The sequence below is a fragment of the Miniopterus schreibersii genome (assembly GCF_964146895.1).
Source record: "Miniopterus schreibersii genome assembly, chromosome: 2".
Lineage (NCBI taxonomy): Eukaryota > Metazoa > Chordata > Mammalia > Chiroptera > Miniopteridae > Miniopterus > Miniopterus schreibersii.
In genome coordinates this window covers 181,620,318-181,646,975 of record NC_138102.1, presented here as the reverse complement: position 1 = coordinate 181,646,975, position 26,658 = coordinate 181,620,318, and the positions used below count along the sequence as shown (strand labels likewise).

At 52.5% G+C, this 26,658-nt stretch overlaps 1 protein-coding gene across 1 annotated transcript; it reads right to left on the bottom strand.

Moving 5' to 3' along the window:
- Positions 1-2,502: 2,502 nt before the first annotated feature.
- Positions 2,503-25,122, bottom strand: TAB1 (TGF-beta activated kinase 1 (MAP3K7) binding protein 1). Its single transcript, XM_081127172.1, has 11 exons — positions 25,005-25,122; positions 15,094-15,230; positions 14,559-14,712; positions 13,250-13,336; positions 12,619-12,757; positions 11,497-11,610; positions 10,772-10,883; positions 8,928-9,072; positions 7,191-7,413; positions 5,969-6,131; positions 2,503-4,334 (listed from the first exon to the last, which is right to left on the bottom strand). Exons 1-11 carry the CDS (start codon positions 25,035-25,037, stop codon positions 4,127-4,129), a joined length of 1,515 nt encoding a protein of 504 aa, XP_080983298.1. The 5' UTR covers positions 25,038-25,122; the 3' UTR covers positions 2,503-4,126.
- Between the last annotated feature and the right edge of the window lie 1,536 nt (positions 25,123-26,658).

Below are 26,658 nucleotides of genomic sequence, written 5' to 3'. Positions count from 1 at the left end.
GAGCATCCGAGATGATGGCCTTCACCCTGTCCCCCACCCCCGCCCACTCTGTGACCTGGGAGAATAAACCAGGGCGAGAAGGGGCTGCACTGGCAGCTGGTCCACACGGCCCTGGGCCTCTGACCCCTCTGGGGATGTCAGGGCAGGAATGGAGTTTGTGAACTGGTGTCAATATCCCTCAAAGCAACTGCCGGACACTGTGTCTGCCCTGGAGGAGGCCATCGGGCTCACGGAAAGGGCACGCACCTGTCTTTGCTCTGGGCTGACATGGCCTCTGCTCATGCTGAGCCTGCCCAGAACGGCAGTGATCTGTGTCCTTGCTGGGTTTCAAAACAGGGGCCTCGGAAGGAAGAATCATGAAAGATGTTTTTGTTGAAAAAATGTTTGGGGGCCCATCTGAGAGCCTCTCTCTGGGCTTCGGCAGGGAAGAGACAACATCTGGGCTCCAGGAGAAGCCGCAAGTGGCACCTGCTACATGGGAGGCCCCAGGTGGAGCCTTCACTATGCATGACTTTATAGTGTGCGCCCATGTGTGGTGGCGGTGGCAGTGGCGGCGGGTGAGGGGCAGAAATCTCAGCTCATGCTCTTGCAGTGTGTCCCAGTCCTTTTCAACATCGTGGGACAGGGCCATTCTTACCTCTGTGGTGGCTCAGACATATCAGGCCATCTTATGAAGTAGTGGGTCAGATCCTCATTTTATAGATGAAGAAACCGAGGCTCAGCATGGTCAGACGGCTCGCCCAAGGTCACACAGCTACTCACTTATTCAGTCATTCAACACACATGTGAAGGGCTACTACGTGGCTGGCACTACACTGACCCTGGGGCCAGGACCCAATGGATTAAGGTAGACAAAGACCCACTCTCCTGAGTGAATGAACATCTTAGTGAGTTATAGAGACAGATAAATGAGCAAGAAATGCTGACAGTGAGTTTCTGTGAAACAGATTAAACAAGGAGACGGGGCAGACGTGGCTGCGGTGGGACCAGGGCAGGCCTCTCGGAGGAGGCAGCACTGGTGCTGAGGCCTGAGCAACAGGAAGGAATGAGCTGCATAAAGAGCACGATCAGGTGCCTTTCCCTAGATGTCAATGTCACAGGCCCAAGTGGCTCCTGACAGGTCTCGCTGCCAATGTATCTATCAGTGGTAGGGATAGAAACACCAACACAAACCCTACTGAAGATGGCCCATGGGCATCCACGAAGCTCCTGACGCGACCAGATGTGTTCCTTCTGCCCACCTGCCTCTGCCCCAGGACAAGCAGTGGTTCCCTATGGCTTGGCCCCATCTGGTCTGATCCAGGCCAGGCCCTCAATCAAGCCTGTGACTGAGTCCAAGGGACTCAAGGGACAAGTGAACACAGGCAGCAGGTGGTGGGTGGGCTTCCCTGGTTCTACCTGACCTGACCTCAGGGAAACTGGGCGCCTTTCCCACTGAGGCCGTGGGAGGGGGTCAAAGGCCAGAGAAGGGCTCCAGCTGGCTCCTGGCAATCTGCCCACCTCTTGTGTGAGACAAGGGGTGTGCTGGCCCATGGCTGCGCAGCTCCACCTGGCTGCCTCGGTTCTTCTTGTCCTGACCCTTGCCACTTAAATCTTAAAACAGACTCCTGAGCTCCCCTTCTCCTCCCCCTTTTACTCCACCAAAGGGAACCCGGAGGCTGATGCAGTGCCCCTCTTGCCCTCAGGAGGCAGGCTTAAGGGGACAGGGCACACAAAGCCAGCAGGGCAGTGCCCTGCCCCCACATGCCTAGGGCAAAGCAGGTGCTGGGAGGCCCTGGGGCCTATAGGGGCTAGACAGAGCCATCTGTGCTGGGACTTTTGCCCATATATCTGTGCCTCAGTCACTCATCTGTGAAATGGTTCGCCCTCCACTTCCCTCTCAGGGAGCTAGGCTGACACTGTGGCTGCAGGTCGTCAGGACCCTCTGGGGGACGGCCTCCTCAGCCAAGAGGCACAGATCCTGAAAGGCAGTTCTGCCCCTGCCCCACCTAGAGTTGCTTCCCAGCAGAGGGGAGGGAGGTGTCTGGGAGCCCACCACCCAAACGCTGAGCCTGGCTTTGTCCCTAAGCCACACAGCATTTGTTTTAGTTGCAGAGGTGGTTGTGAGTAGATGAGTTAGTTCTTAAGTCCCCCAAAACAGGAAGAGGCACTTTATGGACTGGTATTTATAGAATATTCTCCACCCAAACAGAACCAAAATAAAGCAAAGGAACCCCTGAACATCCACTGTCCTCGTGACCTGAAGCTCTGGCGGCCACACCACCACCCACACCACCACCAGTAGCCAGGAACAGGGCACCACTGCAACCACTGCCAGAGAGGCTGCAGCAGGGGACTGTTACCTTCTCCAGCTGTGCAGCCGCAGCCCAGGGGCCAGGCAGGAGGCCAGGTTCAAATACCAGCTCTGCCATCCTCAGCCTGGGAGCTGGAGGACAGGAGGCATCCGCCTCCCCTGACCAGGCGAGTTACACAAGACAGGAGTGAAAGCACCATTAACACCACTCTGTATAATACCACCATTTATTACCTCTTTACTGCGGCAAAAAGGTGATTCTATTTCCAGAGACCACACAGCATCACCAAGACATTCCTGGAAGAGAATTCCCTTTGTTCCCATGCCCTTGTGACTAATTTTAAATCTGTTCACCTGAAGAACAGAGGTGGCTTCAGTGGAGGGGAGGGAGGGCTCTCTGCTGAGAAGCGCATTTCCGTTGCTCCTCCAAGCTTTCCTTGGGAGCCGTATCCCGGGACCACAGGCCGAGCAGGTTTGGATCCAGCTTTTGACTTTTCAGAGTCCAAGCACACTAGAGGCCACACACAGTGGCTAGTCCCTGGTGAGCAGGGGTGGGGGCGGGGGGGCAGGGTAGAATCCAGGGGCCTCGGGGACTGACAGGTCTAAGACCTGCTCCACCAGACTGTGTCACTTGGGCACAGTGTGTCCCCTGGGCTTGCTTCTCCTGTGAAAACAGGACAATCTCTTCCCCAGAGGTCAGAGAGCACTTGTGAGGTGGTCTACCTCTGAGCCTGGCTGCCTTGGGCCTGCCCATGGCTGTAAGAGCCGTGCATGCCTCCAGCCCTGGCCCACAGTGGCGGGGTCTCGAAGAACCTCTTCCCTTCCAGAACCACTTTCCACGGCTTCCTCTCACAGGAGCCTGGCCTCACTCAAGACCTGTTCCCTACGTGGAGCCAGCAGCTCATCGTCAGTATTAAAGGTCGCTGATCTCTGTGGCTCCTCACCCTGCAGCCTTCCCAGCTTCAGGACAGAAAAGCACAGCGTAGTCTGTGGACACCGATTTGGGGCCTCCCCGCACTGGAGGGACCTGAAAAGAGGCCATGGCCCCCGCTCGGTCTGGACACATCTGCTCTCCTGCACCCCCATCTCTGGGGAAGCCCACCAGCCCAGCCTACCCTCTTTGGGGGCTCCAGGGCCAGCGCTCCTCTTGGACCAGCTACCTCGGTTCCTTTCCCCCTCACCTGCCCCTTCTGCAGCCATCCCAGACCCCAACATCTCCCTGGTCTTCCTGAGCAGTTACCACTGACAACGGCCCAAGCTGGCCCAGGGAAGGAGCCCAGGGACCGGTGCTGGCTTTGAAGGCATAGATATCAACTGGAATTTACTCTGCAGGTTGGAGAAGAAAGGGGGGACCCACCAGCCAGTGGTGAGGGGGCACTAGGACCGGCCATAAGCCCTTTCAGGGGGAGATGGTGGTGGGAAGGGGTAGCCTTGAGAAAGCAGTGGCTGCTGAGCCTGTGATATGAAGGGTCACAGGAGAACCTCTTCACGTTCTTCCCCACTTGGTGGCTTGTAGGTCAGCCCGGCTCCTGTACTCGAACCCTTTGTTCTGAGAAATGGCAATGGTCCTGGCTGAGGCTGCCTGAGGGAGTGACCTCCAGCTCCCTGTGCAGTGAGTGACAAGGCATATCTAAAGGGTCCACTCTACACTGGCGCTAAGAGGATATCTCTACAGCACTGGGAGCTAGGGGTGAGAGAAGGTGCAGGCTGAGAACTGGGCTCCCACTGGCCCCCACGGCATAGGCGATTGGCGAGGAAAAGCCCATCCTGCTCCAGCGGTGGGCTCCTTGTCCTCATGCAAGGTCCTGCTCGGGCTGCACTCCCCAGCCTGGGCTATGGTGCTGTCATCACACTCTGCTCGCCATGGTCCACGCTCCAGAGGCGGTAAAACTCAGCAAAGTCCACGTAGGGTTCAACGCGGCCATCCTCACCAGGTGGGAGTGAGTGGACAGGCCGGGAGCGGAAGAGTCCCCCGTCTGAGCTGGAGCTGCTGCTCTGGGTATGCGTGTTGGTGGACTGCAGGGTCAGGGTTGGGCTCTGGCTACAGGGATGACAGGGGACAGAGTCAGTCAGGGCCCTTGGCTTCCAGCCTCCGGACAGAGAGGCCCCTGCCTCAGGCCACAGGCCTCTCTAACAAAGGTGACACAGAGCCAGCCCAATCACATGTTCTTAAGGAGCAGATGAAAAGTCAAATGTGCTTTTCAAGCTCTAGCTATGTGTAGCTACTTAAATGAACTAAAACTAAAATGGGTCACTGCATCTAGTATTCAATACTAGGCATGACTACTGGCTGCTGTACAGGACCTACAACCCTCAGAGCAGCACTGAGCTGGAGGTCATCCATCCCAATATCTCTGGTCCACCCTGATCCAGCCCACCGATCACAGGCTGGCAAGCGCTCTTCTCTCAGAAAACCTTCCTTACTCCCTCCCTCTCATCAGTTGAGAAGATGGGTCTCCCATGTTCTCAGAGCTCCCTGGGCACCCACCCTCTGTCACAGGGCATGTCACAGCTGGGAAGTATCTGCTGGCCCACCAGCCTGCAAACTCCCAGCACCGCCCAGCACCCAGAACTGGGACAGCCCACAGTGGGGCCCAACTAATGCTCCGATGCAAAATGGAGGGAAGGGGCTCTTTAGGGGCCCACAGGGAGTTAGGGGGTTCTTCTGCCTGGTCTGGGACCACTGCTATCACGTTCTGCCTTTATGGACACAGCGGCTTCCTCTGGGCAGCCCTGCAGGGGTGGGGAGGCCACCTCAACTGTGCTCGGGATGCCCAACACTCAGCTGCCTGGCAGGCCCCTTCAGCCCTCAGTGGTGGTGGCAGCAGCAGAAGCAGCGTGGGGGAAGGGAGAAGGGAAGGCCCCCCCCAGGCAGAGGGAAACAGTGCCACTCCCTTCCTAATGGCCCTTCCAATTGGCCACTTCCTCTGAGTGGGCTGAGTATGGCATCTCTGTTATTCTGTGCAGGGCTGGAATGTGGAAACCAGATCCTGGTGTCCTGGTGCGGTGGGGAGGTGTGGGGGGCATACATTCCACAGAAGTGAAGGGGGTGGGGTGAACAGCAGACCTGCAGGCAGGTCCACAGTAAGGAATGGGCCTGCCACCCCACCTCAGACTCCAGACCTCCTGCTGCCTCTTCCCCACCTCCCTGCCTTAAACTAGAGAGCTTGCTTCAAAGCTAGATCAGAAATTTTAGTCAGAGCGCACTAGCTCTCACAAGCCAGTACAGGCCAATGTCCCCCAGGCACGGATACCACTGGGGAGGCCACCCCACATCACACACTTCAGGACCAGAAAAGAGGGAACAAGAGGAGAATCTTCCCATTCAATGAAAGCGAATACACGGGATCCGCAAGAAAATGTGACCAGCAGGCTGTCAACATCAGGTGCCTGTCCCTCCCGTCAGCCTCAGCCATTCTGCCCCTGGGAACCTGCCCTCCCCTCCCAGGTCCCACTTTAGCAAGCTGCTGGAACCTGCAGTGCTGCCTCTGCTCCCTCTGCATCTAGGAAGGCCTCCCAGGAAGGGAGGTGGGCATCTGAGAGGTACAAGACCCCAGGGCATCTCATCCAAGACCACTCAACTATGGGACCTGGCCACCAGCATCCCTGTTCCAATACCAAGGGCTGTTCCCAGGGTGCAGGCCTGCGAGTGGCTGGGGTGGGGTGAGGGCTTACTTGGTGAGAGTGGGAGTGGTTTCGTCCAGGGTGGAAGCACTGTGGGCCCCGTTGACCAGCTGGCCCTGCGAGGGCATGACGAGGGAGAGGGTCACGCTGGTCTTGCTGGTGCTCTGGGCGCTCGAGTAAGGCACGGACACTGGGTACACACGTCCTCCTGCGGCTTTGGAAGGAAGAGAGGGTGGGCCACAGGGAGTGACTGGTGTGATGGGAATAGGGCTGCTCCAGGGCCTGACGGGGGTGGTGTCTGTGGGCTGAGAGGAGAGGGTGGTGACCTGACCTGGCTCCCCAAGCTGCAGGTTGGCCCTCTGCCCCTTAGGACAGAGAAGGAGGATCCAGTGGCAAAGATTTCTAGGCCAGGCAGGGGCTTGCACTTGGCAGCACAGCCCGTGCTCAAAGCAGGAGCAGAACCAAGTGCTAAGCTGCTTGATGAAAGGGTTACTGCCTGGCTTCCCTCAACAACACTTTAATCTGAGGGGATCAGTGTGCTCCTCGTTGAGGCTGGCCCAACAAAAATATGGCTGCAATAACAACAAGCTAGAGAAACTCCAGTAAGCCTGGTGTCTGCGGGAGAACAAACCCATCCAGGCATGTTTGAGCACTCAGGCTTGTGTGAAAAAGAAAGAAGTGTAGGCAGGCCCCAAGCGTCTAGACGCCAGCAACATGGGGAGGAAGTGCAAAAAGAACCGCCGCCTTGCTTCCCCAGCAACTTGGTCCCAGAACCAAGAGTATGACGTAAAGCGCGTTCCTCTTCCCCCAACACGGCCCAGGCACAGCGCCAGGCTCTGGGACCTTCTGTCCACGTGCCTAGGCTCGCTTAAGTCTCTTCCTCCAAGCTTCCCTTTCTGTAAAAGGGGGTGCTATCCTCTTGAGGGTTGTTAATGAGGAATCATTTGGGTCAAGGACCAGGCCCTCAGTCAGTGGAAGCCACTGTTCCTATCACATGGCCTGGTGTCTCTGCAACTACTTTGCATTCAGGTCATTAGGAGGCAGTCAGGGCAGTTGGTGTTTCCTCATTTCACAGACAAAAAAGAAGAAGCAAATAAAGGCAGCTCAGAGAGCTTGAAAGTCAGAGAGCCTGGATTAAAACTGCTCAAAGCCAGGCCTCCCCACTCTACCTGCTCTGTTTCAGGCAGCGAAGCTCATCGCCTCAGCTACTCTGCTCCCCACCCCTACCCTGACGGCCTCCTCAGGTGGCTTCCTATCTGCACTGCACACTCACCTGGGGCTGGGGATGCTGTAGGCTGGCTCATTTCACCCAGCGGGTAGCCAAAGTTCCTCACCAGCAGAGTCATGTCCTCATGCCTTGGGCAGAACTTGGCACGCTCCCCGCCGCTGGCAAAGGTGTCACCATGGATCCGCTTCACCCGGTCCACCACGGCCTGGGCCACTGCATCCAGGGAAGTCTGCTTGGCGAACTCAGTGTCGATCATGGCAGCGATCTCCTGGGAGCGGGCGGGGGAGATCTGGTAAGGGACAAGAGGCCCAGGGACTGTGGGCCATGACTCTGAGCCTCCTCAGGACACTTAGGGTCACTGGTCAAGCAGGTGAAGGAAGTCTCCATCAGCCACACCTGCAATCCGAGCTTTTTAAGGTATCTGGGATAATCCTTCTGGAACTTTCTCATTAGAGAAGGTGTGACCTTGTTATCTCTCTTATTGTTGGCCTCCACACCAATAAAATAGGGAAATTATCCACCTCACTGGGTTATTACGAGGACTAAGTAGCTTTAATGGATGTGAGGGCACTCTGGGAACTGCTAAAAAGCCCTGTATAAATTGTGGTCATTAAGCTTTCTTTCCTGGAACGAACTCATTGTAGGCTATGATATGCCAATTTTGCCAGAAAATGGGGACACAGAATGAAGACAGGGTCCTAAGAGAAGTCCACTGTCCAGTATATTTTAGAACCCAGTAGAAGCCACTGGATAATTCTATCATGAAGCCCAAAGAAAAGAAAGAAAGAAAAATCACACTGATGATAAGATCAAAAACACAAAATCCTCTACATGCTGGATGGCCAGAGTTCCTTGGAGGTAGGGGGGCAGAGGCAGGTAATAGGAAATGACCTGGGGCCAGTCAGGTGGGCTCGGCTCCTCCACTGAACTCCGTGAGCCCCCGGCTCCCTAACTGGGTGTGGCGGCGAGCTGCTGCCCCTCTGTAGTGCAGGGCTACCAGAAGGAATAAGATAAAATGGGTGAACACAGGCATCAGAAGATAGGCAGGCACATGAGTTACGTTCCTACAAGACTCACGGACAGAAGGAGAAACACAATCTGAACTTATATGACCAACCCAGTCACCCAGGTCAGGGAAAGGCAGCTTCTCTTCAGTCATCCTTGCAGCGGCTGCTCTAGTGATGACTGTCTGACACGTATGCACTCCCAGGTGCAGGAAAAGTAAGCACTTCCCACCAGCCCGGGACCTAATTTATCACACCTCGCCCTCACCACGATCCCATGAAGGCAGGCGCTATCGTCCCACCTTAGACATCAGGACAAATGGTAAACTATCCGCAGCTGAGAGGAAGGTGAAGGAAGGGTGAGGCGGGACTTGAACGCAGCCGGCACGACTGCCTGGCCAGTGCTCTGTGTGCGAGGCCTCCCCACTTCTGCATTCTCACCCTCGGCCCAGGACCTTTCCCCGACAGTCTCCAGGGCAATGTGTGCCCACAATTCATGCCCACCTCACCCTCTTCCCTTCAGGCTTGGCTCAGGGCCCTGGGGGCTGACAATGCTTCAAGCCCTAACAAGCAAAGTTTTGAATGGGATGGAAGTTTTTGGAGCTGAGCTTTTTCTTCCCCAGCTCTGAACCCAGAAAAGATACCTGGCAATGGCATTTGAGAATCAGAGCTCTGGGGCCCTGAGCACTTTGGAGCTGAGCAGGAGGGCTGGCAAGGTCCCCATGGGAGCATGCCACCCTGCAGGCTGGCAGCTGCTCATTGCTTAGGCCCAACTCACCTGGTTGGCCTGTCCAGGCCCATGGGCTGCCTCCAGGGCCTTGTACAGCCCCTCGGACATCAGCACCAGGAAGCCAGTCACCCCGTCGAGGGGCTGTGCGCAGTGGATTTCAGGCTCCGCAATGATCGGCTTGGACTTGGAGGCGCTGGGGGAAGAGAGAGTAGAGGGGACAGCTGTACTTGGAATGGCCCCCAAGGGACATTTATTCTGCTAAGGGGAAGAATCTACCCCAGAATGTAAAATAAAACACACATCTGACAAGAAGAAAAAGAGAAAAGAGAAACCAGAAAAACAGACCTGTCTTCTGAGTACAGCCACTAAAAACAAGTTCTGAGGGTCAGAAAAGGAGAGGGCGGCTGGGCTCAGGACGGCAAAGGTCAAATGTCCAATCCTGGCTCCACACTGCATCTCCTGTCCCCAAAGCCTGGGCAGTGCCGGGGGAGGTAGACAGCAAGAGGGTGGGGTTCTCTTTTTATAGCCCACACCTCCTGGCCTCCTCCAAAGCAAGTGTCAAGCTGACTCAGACGCACCGACACTCTATCTGCACAGGGTCATTTCTGATGCACTATCAGAGCCAGCAAGTGTCAGAAAGTTCCTGCAGGTGTACGTGCACACAGACAACTTGGAAGAGCAGAGTCTGGAAACATCCTGAGGGGCCATCAGTAGGGGCCAGTAGTTGAGTGCTGACACAGCCACACACTGGAATCTTAGCAGCTGTTACCAAGATTGCCACCAGCCTACACTGTAAGTGGCAGGAATGGAGCAATGGACACCTAATGAAAAAGTGAGCTGCAGAACACTGGAAAGGGTATGCTAGCATTTAGTGGGTGTTTTGAAAAGGGTGCCCGCCCCTGCCCCCACTCCACCAAATACACATGCACACACACAGGAACTTTAGGCAGGGTACACAAGAAACTAGCAGCATCTAGAGAAGGAGTCTTGTCTTGGGGGTAGGAGAAAAACGTACTTGGCACTGTTTGAATTCCTTTAAATCACATATGTACTTTCCAATAAAGAAACAGAACCCTACAAATTAGAAACAAGAGATTACAAACTCAACTGAACAAATCCTGTGAGAGTAAAGGGTTCTAACTCGTGCTTCTAAGACATGACAAGGTCTAGCCTCTGATGATGGGTCTTTGGCATGATTCCTCCATGGCTTTGACTGTGACATTAAATGCCCTACACGTGCATGTATGCGCGCGCGCGCATACACACACAGATGACTATTTTTCCAATCAATGTTAAAGACGTGCTCAGAGTTCAGGCTGCCTGGGTTCAAGTCCTGCCTCTGCCCACGGCTAGCTCTGTGAACACAGAGGCTACCTAATGTCAACATGTCAGTTTCCTCATATGAAAATACCTTTAGATAGTAACAGTACCTACCTCCTAGGGCCTGAGGGAGGGCTGAATAAGAGAATGTATGTACAGAGCTGTGTACGGGCTGCCACAATAAAGGCTCACAGTTATTATCATTGTTCACTTGCTGTTATGAGCACTGGATGGCAGCTGGAAGGGAAGTGTCCTTAGAGGGAAATGTTCAACTTGTCTCGCACCTCTGCCCTGGCCCTAGCCACAAACAGCACTGACAACAGGTGTTTGGTCTCTCCCTACCCACACCAGGCAGCTCAGGCTAAGCTTGGCCTCTGCTGCTAGGTCCTGTGGCACCAGCTGCTGCCCTTGGCGCTGACCTTTTGCCAGCCTAGCTCTACAGGACTCTGACTCTGGCCCCACACCAATGTCTCTGGGAGGAAGGAAGAGTCTCCTTGGGTTCTGAGCTACCTCAACTGCACCTTCTGTCCCTAGAGCCTGGGTGGGTGGGCATAGCTGGGCTGGCCACCTACCTGAGCAGGTCGATGTCAGTGTAGCCATATTTGACCTTATAGTCCCCAATGCGCCTGGTGCTCTCCTGCCCGCAGATGATCCCGACTTGCTTGATCTTTCCTGCGTCCAAACCTACCAGGCGAAGAACACAACAAGCCAGACCTTGTTCAGAATGAAGAACAAGAAGAAGGGGACATCACATCCATGAAAAAAGGGGCCCAGGGAACAGGAAATAAAGTTATACCAGGCGCCCTGGAGAGCAGCTGACCCAATGTCCCCCAGTGTCCTCAGTCCTCATAACACCCCCTCACTGGGAGTCCTTCCTCCATGATCCATCAGATCCAGCACCGCCCAGTACAGCTGCCTGGGAAGGGCGGCTGCTGTGGCAGTGGCTGAAATCTCAGGACTCCTCTGGCCTCTCAGTAACAGTGAGCATATGCCAGGTACTCTCGGAAACATTTTACATGCATTAACTCTCTTAATCCTCACCACACCGAGGCAGGTGTTACTATTACCTCATTACACAAATGGGGAAACTGAGGTACAGAAAACTTGAGTAAGTTCCAAACATCACTAACTAGTTAGCAACAGAGCTGGGATTCAACCCCAGGCAGGCTAGTCCCAGGCCCAGGGGCACAGCCCATCCACTTCACACCTCTCTCTACATGACCACCAGAAGAGGGCAAAGGTGAGCCACCAGGGGTGCCCTCCCACCACTGGCCCCTTGGCCCATGTCCCCACTCACCCAGCTGTGACAGGCGGAAGAGCTCATCCTCATTCTCTGTGGTGTGGTCCACGTTCAGCTGTGTCACCTGTAGCCCGTCCACTGTGGATTTGCATAGAAGTGCGCGGTTTGTACCTGCAGCAGAATGTGAGCAGCTGAGCAAAGACTGAGCATTGGGAGGAAAAGGCCATGTTGAAGAGAGAAAGAGAAAGAGAGAGGAAAGGCAGTCATCGCACACACAGAAATCCTTGAAACAAGCAAAGAAAATAGGCTCAGACCCCTGGGTGAGCAGGAGTCAGGGAGAGTTGACTTTATTAAGGAATTAGGTTAAAGTTTTCCAGTGTCAACCTAGGATGATTATGATTATGGTTTTAATAAGAGACCTTTTGTCTAGGGAGATGTACCGAAATATTTACAGATACCAGGCCACCAGGTGTCTGGTGTCTGCTTCACAACAATGTGGGGACAAAGGGCTGTATATGAAATGAGAGTGGCCCTGAGGAGGGGACTCTTGAGGCTGGGACAGGCACACGAGGGTTCACTAAATACTAGTCACTCTATTTTTTTTACATTAAAAATTTTTTTCCATAAGGAAATCTTAAGGAAAGGGGGAAGAAGAGAGGGATATTATCAGTGAGATCTCTGTAGAGCCCCTATAGTAATCGGTACCCTGGGGGTATACCCCTCTGAGGTTCCCAGATGGCCTCTTCTTTGCCCACAAATCCCACAAAACATCCCTGTGACTCCTCAGCCCCTGGCCCATACCCAGCCCAACTCACCGCCCTCCATGGGATGCCAAGTGGTCTTCCACAAACGACAACCTCTTCCAGAAGAGGAAGCCACTGAGACGATCCAGAGAGGGACACAACTCTCCCAAGGCTACAAGCTAGTTAGGGGCAGGATGGGGACTAGAGCTGGGCCACCTGCATCCCAGCCCGGTACTTCCAACTCCGCCCACTGGGACTGAGACGCTCTTGTAGAGTAACAGGGAAACCCACCCAATGGCCTCAGCAGACCTGGGCTGGAGGTCCCATGTGCCTGGAAAGCAGACTGCCCAAAGAACGCACGGACCCCCAAAGCCGACCTTCTCTCCCAGCCTCCCAGCGCCCCCCCTTCCCCCCCCGGGGCAGACAGATGGCTCACCGACATTGGCGACGTAGAGCTTGTTGTTGAGAAGGACAGCCACAACAGCCATGGCCCCTCCCGAAATCTCCCTCTCCAACACCTTGAGTCTTTCAAGGATCTTCTGATACTGAGGAGGTAACTGGTGCTGGGGGACACCCTACAAGCCACCACTGGGGGTAAGAGCAGGCTGGGTCCTCAAAGACCTCACCACCACTCCACCCCCCCTTAAAGAGCAGGGGCTGGAGGCTGGACTGGGCTGGGAGCTGTACTTTCAGGTAGGCTTCTTTAGGAAAGCCAGAGATGACCTCACTTGTCCTGGCGGCTCTGAAAGTGCTGGTGGTGATGTGAGTGGGTAGGTGACAAGGCTGTGGAGAGACTCAAGTTGAGGACTGACCTCAAAGGGCCTTTCCTCACACCCTTCATTGCCTGCTCCCTGCTCAGCCTGAGTACAGCTGCCCACAGCAGCCAGGGAGGCCCCTTGGAAGGAACACCCATCATCACCTATGTCCCCCAGTCAGAACTGTCCCCTAACTCATGCTGCTCTGGCCCAATGGTGTCAATGGCTTGGGAGTGACATGGCAGATGAGTCTTTGCTCCTAGCAAAGCCAGCCTTGCTGTGCATCTGCGGGGGAGCAGGTTAGGGAGTTACCTCTGGCAGCTGGGATTGCAGGCTCGCCTTCTCAGCCAAGCCATCATCGATGGACTCCAGGAAGCTCCTCTCCACCACATCAAAGGCCTAGAGGCACAGAGAGGCCAGGGACAGGCGTCAGGGCAATGGCCGGTTCAAAACACCACTTTGGCCCGGCCGGCATGGCTCAGTGTTTGAGCATCGACCTATGATCCAGGAGATCGAGGTTCTATTCCTGGTCAGGGCACATGCCCGGGTTGCGGGCTCAATCCCAAGTGGGGGGCATGTGGGAGGAAGCCAATTAATGACTCTCTCATCATTGATGTTTCTCTCTCTTCCTCTCCCTTCCTCTCTCTGAAATCAATAAAAGACATATTTAAAAACAAAAAACAAAAAACACACCACTTCACCTGATGCTGTAATGCACCTGACTAATAGTGACAAACTGTATTAAGTGCAGGTCATCATGTGGTGGGGGCTTCACACAGCACTGCAGAGTGACCAGAGAGGTTAAGGTTAAAGACGTAGAGGTTAGGAGCATAGGCTCGGAATCAGGCCACCTGGGAGTGAATTCCAGCTCTGCCGCTTGCCAGCTGGCAGCCTCGGTCTCCTCATCTAAGAACAGAGGTAAGTGTTGTTCTGGGTGACTGAGCACTCAGTACCTGGCTCGGAGTATGTCTAGATCAATGACAGCTGGTGTCATCACTACATCCCGCTGGCTCCTGAACTCTGGGGGGACCAACTCAGAATTGCTGGCATGGGGCCCTGAGGTTGGGAGGGTGCTGGGCCTCTGGTGCTGAGGCAGGAAAATGGCTGGGAACGCTGTTTTCCAGGAACACGAATCCATCTTCCTCATCCAAACTAAGTGCCTCCAGATGTGCTTCCAAGAAGAGATGCCAGGAAGAAAACCACCAAGACAGCAGCCAGCAGAAATGCAGAGCTGGCAAAGCAGTACTACACAACCAGAAGCGAGGAGGCGAGGCCCGGGGTGCTGGCAGTAACTAGAGGCTAAGCACCTAAGCAACACCCAAAGGAAAGGGACCATCCTAAATAACTCTAAATCAGCACCCCACTACACCCCTCTGTCCAAGGTTCCATCCCTACTTCCCCATTCCCAGGACTATCTCCTCCAGAGCTAACCCTGCCAGTTGTGGATAAGGACCGCTGCCAGCTGCCTGCCCTTAGAATCCCCGGAACTGGGGAGCTCTGCCACTGGGATAGGCTCCCAAAGCTGGGTCTTCTGCAGGAGAGAAGGAGCAGCAGGGTCTTCAGACCAGCCCTGGCTAACCCCACACTTTATAGTTGCAGTCAGCCGGCCTGAGCACTGTACCTGCAGCAGCACACGCCGCACATCAGCCTCCGTGTGCTCAGTGTTGAGCTGGCCCAGCAGGAGCTCTGCCGACAGGCGCTGGGCCACAAAGTTGGTCACCCGGTTGCCATCATAGCCGTTGAAGACCCCATACAGGAAGCAGTTGTTCTCACTCCTGACAGAGAGAGAGGGGCAGGGGGCGGCGTGAGGCCAGGGGCTCACAGAAGAATGATGCCAGTTCCCAAGTGGAAAGGGAAGAGGGAGAAAAATTGGGGGAGACCAAAGATACAGCAGCTGTGGCTTCAAGTGCCCACCTGAGTCCCCCACTTTGACCATCATTTTACTCTGGCCATGACCTTCGAGGATGCTCCCCGCCCCATTGTTGCAAGCCCAAGACTGGTCTGAGGTCTAGCTTAGGAAGGGACAGCAGTAGTTACCACCTCCCACGGGCCACATCTCACTGGCAAGCCTCACGCAAGACAGTTGCAAAACTGCTGCTTTTTCTTGCTTGCGAACCTACTTCCAATGCCCAGGAGAGCACTCCTGACACTCGCACCTGAACTTGAGCCAGTTGTCCTCCGGTGGGTGGCTCTCAATGCCTTTGCCATCAGCAGAGTAGCTTCGGTTGGAGGCTGAGCCCACCCCAGAGAGGTGGCAGAGGGGCAGGTCGTCTGTCCAGCTTGGCTGCTGCTCCTGGGAAGGACGCCAGGAAATTATGAAGTGTTACCTTCTCCTCCAGGGCAGACCCCACTTCACCTTTTCTTTCCCAACAAAAACCCAGCAGGCCCAGAACCCCACACAGAGGGTTCTACTTCCTTCTGGAAATGAACTTGGATGAATAGACATCTACAGAGGGTTGGCATTTTTTTATGGCTAGTCCACAAAACTGTTCCTTGAAAAAGACCCGAGTTCCCAAATGCAAGGCTCAGCAGTGGGTTCCAGGCGTGAGCTATGCTACAAAACATGAATGAGACACACACACAATGAAGCAAACTCCTGGTAGAAAACTCTTTGGTGGCTCCTCACCTCTCACTGCAATGGCTCTGACTCCAGTCCCCTGGGTACTGGTTAAAACTACAGATTTCCAGGCCCCACTCCCGGAATGTCTGCTCCTGGTGGGACCCCCGGTATCTGCATTATAGGCAGCTCCTCCCAGGTGACTCTTGAGAAACTGACAAGTTGGCCTTAGTGACAGTCCCTATCCCTGGCACTGGGGCCTCCACTGCCTGGTCCCCGCTCCACTGTGTTCTCTCCCATCGCTCCCTGCCACACTTCTCCACCTGTACCAAATGTTTACAGTGCCCTGTCCACACACCACTCTTTCCCTCCACATGTGACATCCTCCTTGTCCTTGTCTAGCAACTCTCCATATCCTTTGGGACACTGGCACAGGAATCGCCACCTCCAGGAAGTCTTCCTTCAGAAAGACCCTCCCAGGCTTGGTTGAAAGCCCTCTTTTGTATTCCTACTACCTCTGTATACCTCACTCCTGCCCATCTGCGCCTGACTCCCATTTACCCCAAGGATGTCAAACCAGGCTGCTTAGTATAATCACGACATGGCTTTAAACACACACACACACACACACACACACACACACACACACACGTACATACGTACGTACATCCTGGCCCCAGCCCAAATATAGATTTTGCATTTCCTAAATCTCCTTAGGGTACATTCTGAGCACCTGTGTTTTTTTAAGCCCCAAAACGACTCCGATTCTGATGCAAGGCCCCAGCACAATCCCCTGCAGCAGTGAAAGCCTCCCCACACTGGCCCCCACTTGCCCCCCCCCCCCCCCAACCGTGCCTGGTTCCTAAGGGCATTCCCAGGACCACAGTGTTGAACTGGAGCTGACAAAAACAAATGGGAGGATCCAAGTTCAACTGCAAGGAGAATAAAAGCTGGATTGAAAGCTTCACTGAAAATTTAAATAAGCACGAGCACTGCACATTTACAAGTTAGCAGTAAACCTTCAAAGGATGTGGGAACTACTTCAATAGGCTTTTGCAATCAGATGTTTAAAAAGCCAGTGCTTGGCTTTTGTGGCAAATTTCACCTTCTGTTTTACATATTGATGGGGAATGACTTTATGGCTTTCTCTTTTTCCCTCATTTTAATTGCTTTAATGCTGCATTTATTCCAGCACTTCAATTCTGTGCTCTGCACCCTGGAGCGACTTCTGTAGGGTTGTGGGAGTTTGCTTTTATTTTTAAACTAACATATAATAAAGTGGACATTTTTAGGTGTGCAGGTCTATGAATTTTAGCATGTGTAGAGATCTGTGTAACTACCGCCGTAATCAAGATACAGAACAGCATCATCCCAAACTCTCCCTGGTTTTGCTCCTTTGTAGTCACGTCCTCCCCAGACCTTCAGCAACCACTGACCTTTGCTCCGTTACTACACTGTGTTTACAAGAATGGAATAAATGAATTAAGCAGCACATAACCTTTTTCTTTTTATTGGGATAAAACACACATAACATAAAATTTACCACTTTAAGTGTACAGTTCTGTGGCATTAAATACATTCACATGCTGTGCAACCATCACCACCACCCATCCCCATAAGTTTTTCCCTCATCCCAAACTGAAACTCTATACGCACTAAACACTAACTCCCCATCTCCCCCCTCCTCCCGCCCCAACCCGACAACTACTTATTCTCTAGGTCAGAAGTGGGAAACCGTTTTTCTGCCAAGGGCCATCTGAATATTTATAACATAACGTCATTCGTGGGCCATATAAAATTACCAACTTAAAAATTAGCCTGCTATATTTGGTCAAACATTTAATTAACTCACCCCTAATGTGGTGGCTGGAACTGCTTCTCTTTGGTGAGACCTTGGCAGGGCCAGGCCAAATGATTTCACAGGCTGTATACAGCTCGCAGGCTGGACGTTCCCCACCCCTGCTCTAGGTCTTTAAGTACATAACCTTTTGAGACTGGCTTCTTCCACGCAGCTTTATGCCTTTGAGATTCATCCAAGGTGTCACCTGCATGAACAGTTTGTCCATTTTTATTGCAGAGCAGTATTCCATCAGATCAGGGTAGCATACTTAATCCACTCATGGACACCTGGGCTGTTTCCAGTTTTTAGCAATTATGAAGAGAGCTGCTATCAAGATTCATGGGCAGGTTTTTGTGTGAGCAGTTTTTCATTTCTCTAGGGTATATGGAGGAGACTGCTGCTTCACTTTATCAGAAACTTCCAAACTGTTTTGAGTGGTGTACCAATTGCATTCCCACCAGTAATGCAAGAATTCCAGCCTGGCCGGGCGTGGCTCAGTGGTTGAGCATCGCCCTAGGATCCAGGCGACCAGGGTTGGATTCCCAGTCAGGGTACATGCCCACTTGTGGGCTTGATCAATGACTCTCTCATCATTGATGTTTCTTTCTCTCTCTTTTCCTCTCTCTGAAATCAATAAAGATATATTTTAAAAAAAGAAAAAAAAGAATTCCAGCTGCTCCACATCCTCACCACCACACCGTCTTCTTTTGTTTTATTTAATTCAGACACTGTTAAGAGGTATGTGGTATCTCATTGTGGCTTTAATTTGCACTTTCCTAATGGCTAATGACAATGTGGAGCATGCTTTCATGTACTTATTTGCTAAATCTTATGTCCATTTTTAAACTGGGCTGTTTGTTTTCTTAACTGTTGAGTTTTGAGAGTTCTTTATATACTTTGGATAAAAGTCCTTGGTTGGATATGTGATTGGCAAATATTATCTCCAGTATGTAGCTTGTCATTTCATTCACTTAACAGTGTCTTTTGCAGAGCAGGAGCTTTTAGTTTTGATGAAGTTCATTTTATCACTTTTCTTCTTTCATCGTTCATGCTTTTGGTGCCATGTCTCCGAACTCTTTGCCCAGTTGCGAGTCACAGAGATCTTCTCCTATGTTTTCTACTAAATAGTTTTACATTTAGACCTGTGATCCATTTTGAGTTAATTTCTGTATAAAGGAGGTTTATGTCAATGAGTTATTTTTTTGCATATGGATGTCCAATTGTTCCAACACTGCTTGTTGAAAATACTATCCTTTCTCCATTAAATTACCTTTGTACCTTGGGCAAAAATTAACACTCTTAAAATGAATTTCACCCTTTGACAGATTAACAATCTCACTCAGCTGTCTATCTTGTACAGATAAGTTTTTCTATACAGTATTTCAAAGGATTTCTAAAAAACTATGACCAGAACAAAAGGTGTGGAAGGCTAACCCTGGCAGGTGTCCACACCAAACACAGGATGGAAGTAACATTTCAACTAAAGGTTTGCTCTATTTGAAAAGCCAGATGTATTTTGGGGCCTCAAATGAAGAGGCTACACTAGAGGTGCAGTCACAGAAATAAGCACACGCTTTAAAACAAACCAATTGTTAGCATAGATGAACCTTGCCTGCTGCAGATTCTGACCTGGACCCCTGTTCTCTCTGTTAACAAAAAAGAGAGATTAGCAAGAATCAGGCAGATGTTAAGGACATACTAGGAGCAAACCAAGTCTTTCTCTTGATGTATCATCAGTTTGAAAGAGAATTGAAAAGTAAATAACCTTCTCAATATGTAACGATGAGTTTTATACCGGCACACACCAAACTACCTCAATGTATGTGTCCCAGACTCTGGGAAAATACCGCCAAAGGCCACAGGACCCTTTCCTGAGAAATCCATCCCTGTGGCCTTATCATGCCTATTGGTTACCCCACTCACTGGCCCTTAACAATTTGGCTTTGTGGCAACTCTCATGCTACAGCCTGAGCCTGGTATTGCTGATTAGCTACCTTATTTCACTGATTCAAATACATATATTTTCAACATTTTAATATCTCTGAAGTTGGTGGTACAGTTATTTAGCAGCGTGTTTTCTTTCTCAGCAGTATGTAAAATTATGACGTGTCCTCACAATTAATGGCATCTTAAATCCAATGACATATGAGCAACTCAGACACTTATAAGCACTCCTTCAGTGGAAGGCCCTGCCTAGAATGCAGTCCCCCCAGCACCCCAAACATTCAATAACACTGGCCAGAGAATTACAGGAGGTTCTACCCATGTGGGAGTGGGAAATCAGTGGTTCTCCCTGATTTCAGCAGTGGCCCGGATGTCACTCTCACACTGCTGGGGCCGGGTGGGCTGTGACCGTGTTCTCCCATTTCTTTCCACCTCCACAGGGATTTTCCAAACCAAGCAGCCATGGCTGATTCTATTACAACACACCAGACTCCCAAGTCTCTTGCTTCCTTCCTCCATATTTCTGAACAATTTTCAGAAAGGTCATGGATTTTCTATTCGCACAAACCACCCACCTCTCCACCCCAGCACACACTGATGCATACTTTCTCCCACACCCCAAATGCCAGGCCCGCCAGCACCAGCAGCAAGTGGCGCTGCTACACCCAGCACGTGAGTCAGCTGGGAAGCTGAGAAGGGGGTGTCTCACGCTCACAGAGCAGAGTAAACGCATACAACAAGGAGCACGGGCCACTTTAACACTTTAGCACTTACAAATTAATTCCTCACAAGAAATTTAACAGAAAGTATGGTAGGAAAGAATGCTGTTTCAAAAAGCCTAATTTTAACTTGATTGTATGAAGGAGTTTCCGAGATTCATATTTTGGTATGAAAAGTTTCTACAGTGATCCAACTATATTTAACCTCTTAAGGGTGTTATAAACACCTTGGATAAATATATGTATAAATTAGCTCCTCATATACAAATGTGAGCACATCACATAAAAATAGTCCATTACAGCCCTGGCCAGGTAGCTCAGTTGGTTAGAGCATCATCCCGATACGCCAAGGTTTTGGGTTTGATCCCAGTCAGGGATCAACCAGTGATGCAAAAATAAGTGGAACAACAAGTCAAAGGTTTTTTCCTCTTTCTCAAATAAATTTAAAAAAAAAAGTCCATTACAATCCCCACAGAGACTCATCTCAAACTCTTGGGCAGCAGAAGTGGACAAAGCACAGTTCCAAGTTCAGGTCACAGCTTGAATATCAAATTATAGTATGAAAAGACCAAGTGTTTTTGTGGTGAAAGCACGCAAATTCCTTAGAGGCTAAAAGGAAGCTCAGAAAGGGAGGATGATGCCCCAGGAAGATGGCTTGGGGGGGGCAGCAGTTCTTTCTCTCCAAAAAGCCTAAATACCCGATGTCTGTTGCCATCACTCTTTCTGAATGATCCCCTTTTCCTTTCCTACTTCTCTGGGATCAGCTCCCCTCTAACACCCCCATCTCTCTCACCAGGGTTTTCATCAAAGGTTCTCTATGTCTTCATCACAAATCTAGTCCTAATACACTCTTAAAGGGACTACTAAAAATGGTGGAGCACTTACTATGCGCTACAGCAGGTGGACCACATTCCGCCAGCGTATGAGATGGCTGTAGGTGAAGGCCTAATGAAGGTTTTATTTTAATGGGTACACACTTATTTTAATGTACATTAGAAAATTATAGCTAGCACTTATGATTGTATGGATATAATTGCTCAGGACATGTCTAAATTTTAAAAATTTGATTTCAAGTTGATTTTTTTATAATTTATAATAGTACAGGCAAAATCACAGTCCTCATTCTCCCTGCCCCCAATGCACTCCTGGATTCCGCACCTCAGTAAAGGGCACTGCTGTTGCTCTAACCAAAACCTTGTAGCCCTTTTTGACTGTTGTTCCTGTCATGTACCCCACATCCACTCTGTCAGCAAATCTTATCAGCCCTTCCTCCAAGATACAGCCAGAACCCAGTACTTCTCACCACTCCTCTGCCTTCACTCTGGCCAAGCCTCTGTCATCTCACATCTGGACAACTGAGTACCACTCAGCAGGTCCCAGGCTTCTCCTCTTGCCGCCCAAGTGCTTCTCAATGAAGGGCTTTCTCCAATCACAAATCAGATCACATCATGACCCTACATAAAACCAGACAAGAGTTTCATATCACACTTAGAACAGAATCCAAAGTTCACCTGAGGATCCACAAGTTTCCCTTGAACCTCAGCTACTACCCTCCCCAACATATTCCATTCCAGCCACACTGGCCTCCTTGCTGCTCCCCAAGGAGTGTCTGTTTCCTTGGACAGGAATACTCCCTCCCATATGCCCCACTTCATCTCATCAAATATTGAGAGGTCCTCCCCTACCAGTTGGTATGAAACGGCCCCTCCACTATTCTGTGTGAATCCAGACTATTCCTCCTCACAGCATCCCCTGATGTTATGTTACAGATATTATTATATCATATATAATCTGTATTTGTTCACTGTTTAATGTCTCCCTTCCTAGAACATAAGCTTCATGGAGGCAGTGTCCCCTGCACCTCCCTGGTACATGCCACATAGTGACATTTAAGGCAATGAACAGCAGGCACTCAAGGCAGAACTGAAGGTGGACCTTCACAGATGCAGTGACCATGCCAGGCTAGAAGTATAACATGGTAACTCATTTAATACTAACAACACGTCTGGAAACCCTCTTGGCTGGGGAAACCAAGGTTCAGGAATTTTAAGTGACTTGCCCAAGGCCATACAAGATTCATACTCTGTTTTATCAGGCAGCTAGATTCTTTTGTACACATCAAGTTATCTTCAAAAGCTCTTCTTTTGCCCTAGCCAATTTTGCTAAGTGCTTTGAGCGTCGGCCCATGGACTGAAGGGTCCCAGGTTCTTTTCCAGCCAAGGGCAAGCACCTTGGTTGCAGGCTCCATCCTAGCCCTGGTTGGGGTGAGTGCAGGAGGCAACCAATTGATGTGTCTCTCTCACATTGATGTTTTCTCTCTCTCTCTCTCCCTCTCCCTCTCTCTCTCTCTGTCCCCCTACTACTTTCTGAAAAGCAATGGAAAAAATACCTTCAGGTGAGAATTAAAAAAATAAATCAATTAATTTTAAAAAAAAAAAGCTCTTTTCTTCAAAAGACCTTTGAAGGTACCACACTGCCTGGGGAAGAAAGGAGAAACTCCTTGGAATGTCATTCCTCTAAGTACTCTGCCATCTGGCCCTAGCGCACCCTTCCAGCACCATGTCAGCAATTCCCTAGCCCTTCCTGCAAGCCTCCACTGGCCCGCTCAAATGAGGCCACCCACAGCCCCTCAACACATTGACACTGGAATAACTTACACATTGTGTTAGTTGTACATGCCCCTTCTCTCAAGCTGGTGTGCAAATGTAGTGAGGGTGGGCAAATGTCTTATTTATCTTCATATCCCCAGGCCCAGACTAGCAACCCTCACAGCCATCTGCTGAGTGATGGTGTTTGAGCTGCCCTCACCAACTCAGGACAGTGGAGGGCAGGACAGCAAACCCTACACACTCAGACATCCTGTGAGCAGAAATGTCTTGTTCATCATTAGGGTGGGAGGGGGCTTGTGTAGACATATCTGGCATCCCTTTGCCTTTCATCAGGATGCTATGTGCTTAAAGCTAACTGTCCTATCTTTCAAAGATTCCACCACCACCCAGGAACACCTACTGGTGGCTAATAAAGCTCACCTTCTGTCTAACCTCAGTCCCTTGGGCCCCATAGAGGGAAGGGAAGCTGGCAGCCAGTGCCCTCAGCAAGCCAAGTCAGCCTACAGTGGTTATCACTTTCAGCATTAGCTGCCATCCAGCCAGTGTTTCTGGAATGTTTATTACAATGGGGACATTTACACTGTCCTCTGGGAGCTTACAAAGCAGAGGGCCAGGTCTACCTAACTCAATGTCAGGGCTGACCTGCCAAGTAGTAGTAACAAAAAGGGGGTCAGTCAAAGGTGTGGAGAGGAAGATATCTACACTCCTCCCCAGCCAGCCACCCACTCACATTGGGAGCTGCTGTCCTGGAAGTGGAATTTCAGAGTCTACTCCAGGGGTAGGGAACCTTTTTTCTGCCAAGGGCCATTTGAATATTTATAACATAACATCATTCGTGGGCCACACAAAATTATTGAGTTAAAAATTAGCCTGCTAGTCTGGCCGGCGTGGCTCAGCGGTTGAGCATCAGCCTATGATTCAGGAGATGGAGGTTCGATTCCTGGTCAGGGCACATGCCCGAGTTGCAGGCTTGATCCCAAGTGGGGGGCATGCAGGAGGCAGCCGATCAATGACTCTCTCATCATTGATGTTTCTCTCTCTCTCTCTTCCTATCTCTGAAATAATAAAGATATATATATATTTTAAAATTAGCCTGCTATATTTGGTCAAACATTTAATTAACTCACCCAGAATGTAATGGCTGGAACTGCTTCTCTTTGATGAGGCCTTGGCAGGGCCAGATCAAATGATTTCCTGGCAGTATCCAGACGTTCCCCACCCATGGTCTACACAAAGCCTGTCATTAATATGCAGCAGTAAAGGTCACCCCCCACCCTCACACCCAGCCTGCAACACAGACACTCCAATTCTGATGCTTCAAGACCCTTAGGGGCAGGAGGGCCAATGGTGAGCACTGGACCCAGCTACAAATGCTTTCTTTACTCATTATTTTTTACAAATATTTATCAAATGCCTGGCACCTACTGGTGGAAGGTAGCGGTGACACTATTCATTGCAAATCACAAGTCCCTGTCTTCAAAGAGTTCATTTTCCAGTACAGGAGGCACACAAGTCCACAGGCAATTACAACAGACTGCTATGGCTGGGAAGGACCCAAGGGAGAGGCACCCTGGCTGGGCAGGTGAAAATAGGCCCAAGGTGCCAACATGTGTGTGCATCGATATGCACAGGTGTCAGGAGGATGCAGGGGCTGGAAGACTCCAGCAACAAACCCATGAGGGTCCAGACTGCAGGTAGGGATGAGTCTCAAGAGAATCCTCCCACTGCCTGCTCTCACCTTATAGCTAAGGAAACTGAGGCCGATTGAGGCATAGTGAGTTACAACCAGGACCAGAGCCCCGGATGCCCGACTGCAGTCATTCCCCTGGTATAGGTTAGAGGCTAAGAGGAACGACTGCCTGATTTTAACTCTGTCTCTGCCACTCACCAGCTGTGTGGCCTTGGGCCTCTCTGTGCCTCAGTTTCCTCATTTGTAAAACAGGAAAAATCACAGTACCTATCTCATGGGGCTGTCATGAAAATTAAACTTACAAATGTAAAGCAACTGGCGCAAAGCCTGGGATGTAGTAAGCAGTACACCAATGGCTACTGCTGCTCTGATTATCATCACCCCGCGACTGCTCAGTGCCAGGGGTGGGCTCACCGCCCCGGCTCTCCCCGCCGCCGCGCGCCGCATTCCCTTCCGGCTCTAGAACCCTTCCACTCTCGACGTGCCCCAGGCGCTCGGCAATCCGGGGCCTGGAATCCGAGTGCCCGGCGGCCGGCGGCAGGTCCTGGTGATGGGGCGGGCCTGCCCCGGGAGGGGAGGGCGGCGGTCACACCCCGTCAGGGAGAGGTAGGGCCCAAGGCGAGGAGAGAGCCGCGCCTGCACCAGACAGTCCCCCCACAACCCCCCGGACTCCCAACCCCCGGCCCGGAGAGCGGGTTGGTTCCTCACACTCTGCAGTAGGCTTCTCCTCTGCGCCGCCATCTTGGAGGGACCCGCGGGCGCGCCCTCCTCCCGCAGAGCAGGCGAGAAGGGCGGCTAGAGCGGCCTGAAGCCGGCCGGGAGGACCGCGCTGCCAGGGAGCATGCGCCCAGTGCCAGCGCTCCGCCGCAGGGGGCGCGGCCGTAGCAGAGCGTGTGCGCAGGCGCGCGCTTCCACCTGGCCGCTACCAGGGTTCCTCACGCGGCTGCTCCTCGCCCATAGGTATTTGCAGTTTCCCGGGGTGCTTTTCAGGTGGGGCCCACAAAGCGCCGGATTAGGGTTCCTCATGAACTATTCATTCACTCAGTAAGGGGTCGTTGGGCGACCATGCCTGGCCCCATAGGGGTGAAGCAGCAGGCAAGACAAGCCCTCCTAAAGCTAACGTTGTCATTGGGGAGGACAATATTTTACATTCGTAAGTCTTTCAAGTGAAGCTAAATGCTAGGAAGAGAAGTTCATGGATGTGGCGTGGGAGTGTGGTGTTAACCGGCAACAGGGAAGGGAAGGGAAGGCCAGGCCAGTGGAAGGGACAGTGAGTAGGGAGCAGGGAGCAGGGAACAGGAGCAGGGAGCAGGGAACAGGAGCAGGGAGCGGGAGTAGGGAGCAGGGAGCCGAAGTAGGGAGCAGGGAGCAGGGAGCGGGAGCAGGGAGCAGGGAGCGGGAGCAGGGAGCAGGGAGCGGGAGCAGGGAGCAGGGAGCGGGAGCAGGGAGCAGGAGTAGGGAGCAGGGAGCGGGAGCAGGGAGCGGGAGTAGGGAGCAGGGAGCCGAAGTAGGGAGCAGGGAGCAGGGAGCGGGAGCAGGGAACAGGAGCAGGGAGCAGGGAACAGGAGCAGGGAGCGGGAGCAGGGAGCAGGGAGCCGAAGTAGGGAGCAGGGAGCAGGGAGCGGGAGCAGGGAGCAGGAGTAGGGAGCAGGGAGCGGGAGCGGGAGCAGGTACAGGGAGCGGGAGCAGGGAGCAGGGAGCAGGAGCAGGGAGCAGGAGCAGGGAGCAGGGAGCGGGAGCAGGGAGCAGGGAACGGGAGCAGGGAGCGGGAGCAGGGAGCAGGGAGCCCGAGTAGGGAGCAGGGAGCAGGAGCAGGGAGCGGGAGCAGGGAGCGGGAGCAGGGAGCAGGGAGCCGGAGTAGGGAGCAGGGAGCGGGAGCAGGGAGCGGGAGCAGGGAGCGGGAGCAGGGAGCAGGGAGCAGGGAGCCGGAGTAGGGAGCAGGGAGCGGGAGCAGGGAGCGGGAGCAGGGAGCGGGAGCAGGGAGCAGGGAGCCGGAGTAGGGAGCAGGGAGCGGGAGCAGGGAGCGGGAGCAGGGAGCAGGGAGCAGGGAGCCGGAGTAGGGAGCAGGGAGCGGGAGCAGGGAGCGGGAGCAGGGAGCGGGAGCAGGGAGCGGGAGCAGGGAGCAGGGAGCGGGAGCAGGGAGCGGGAGCAGGGAGCAGGGAGCCGGAGTAGGGAGCAGGGAGCGGGAGCAGGGAGTGGGAGCAGGGAGTGGGAGCAGGGAGCCGGAGTAGGGAGCAGGAGCAGGGAGCGGGGACCGTGTGGGTTCTAGAAGACCTGTGCTGGGTCGGAGGGGAGGGGGAGTGAGCTGGAGCAGGGCAAGGTGGGCGGGCTCTGACAGTGGGACCCACGCAGGACTTGGGCT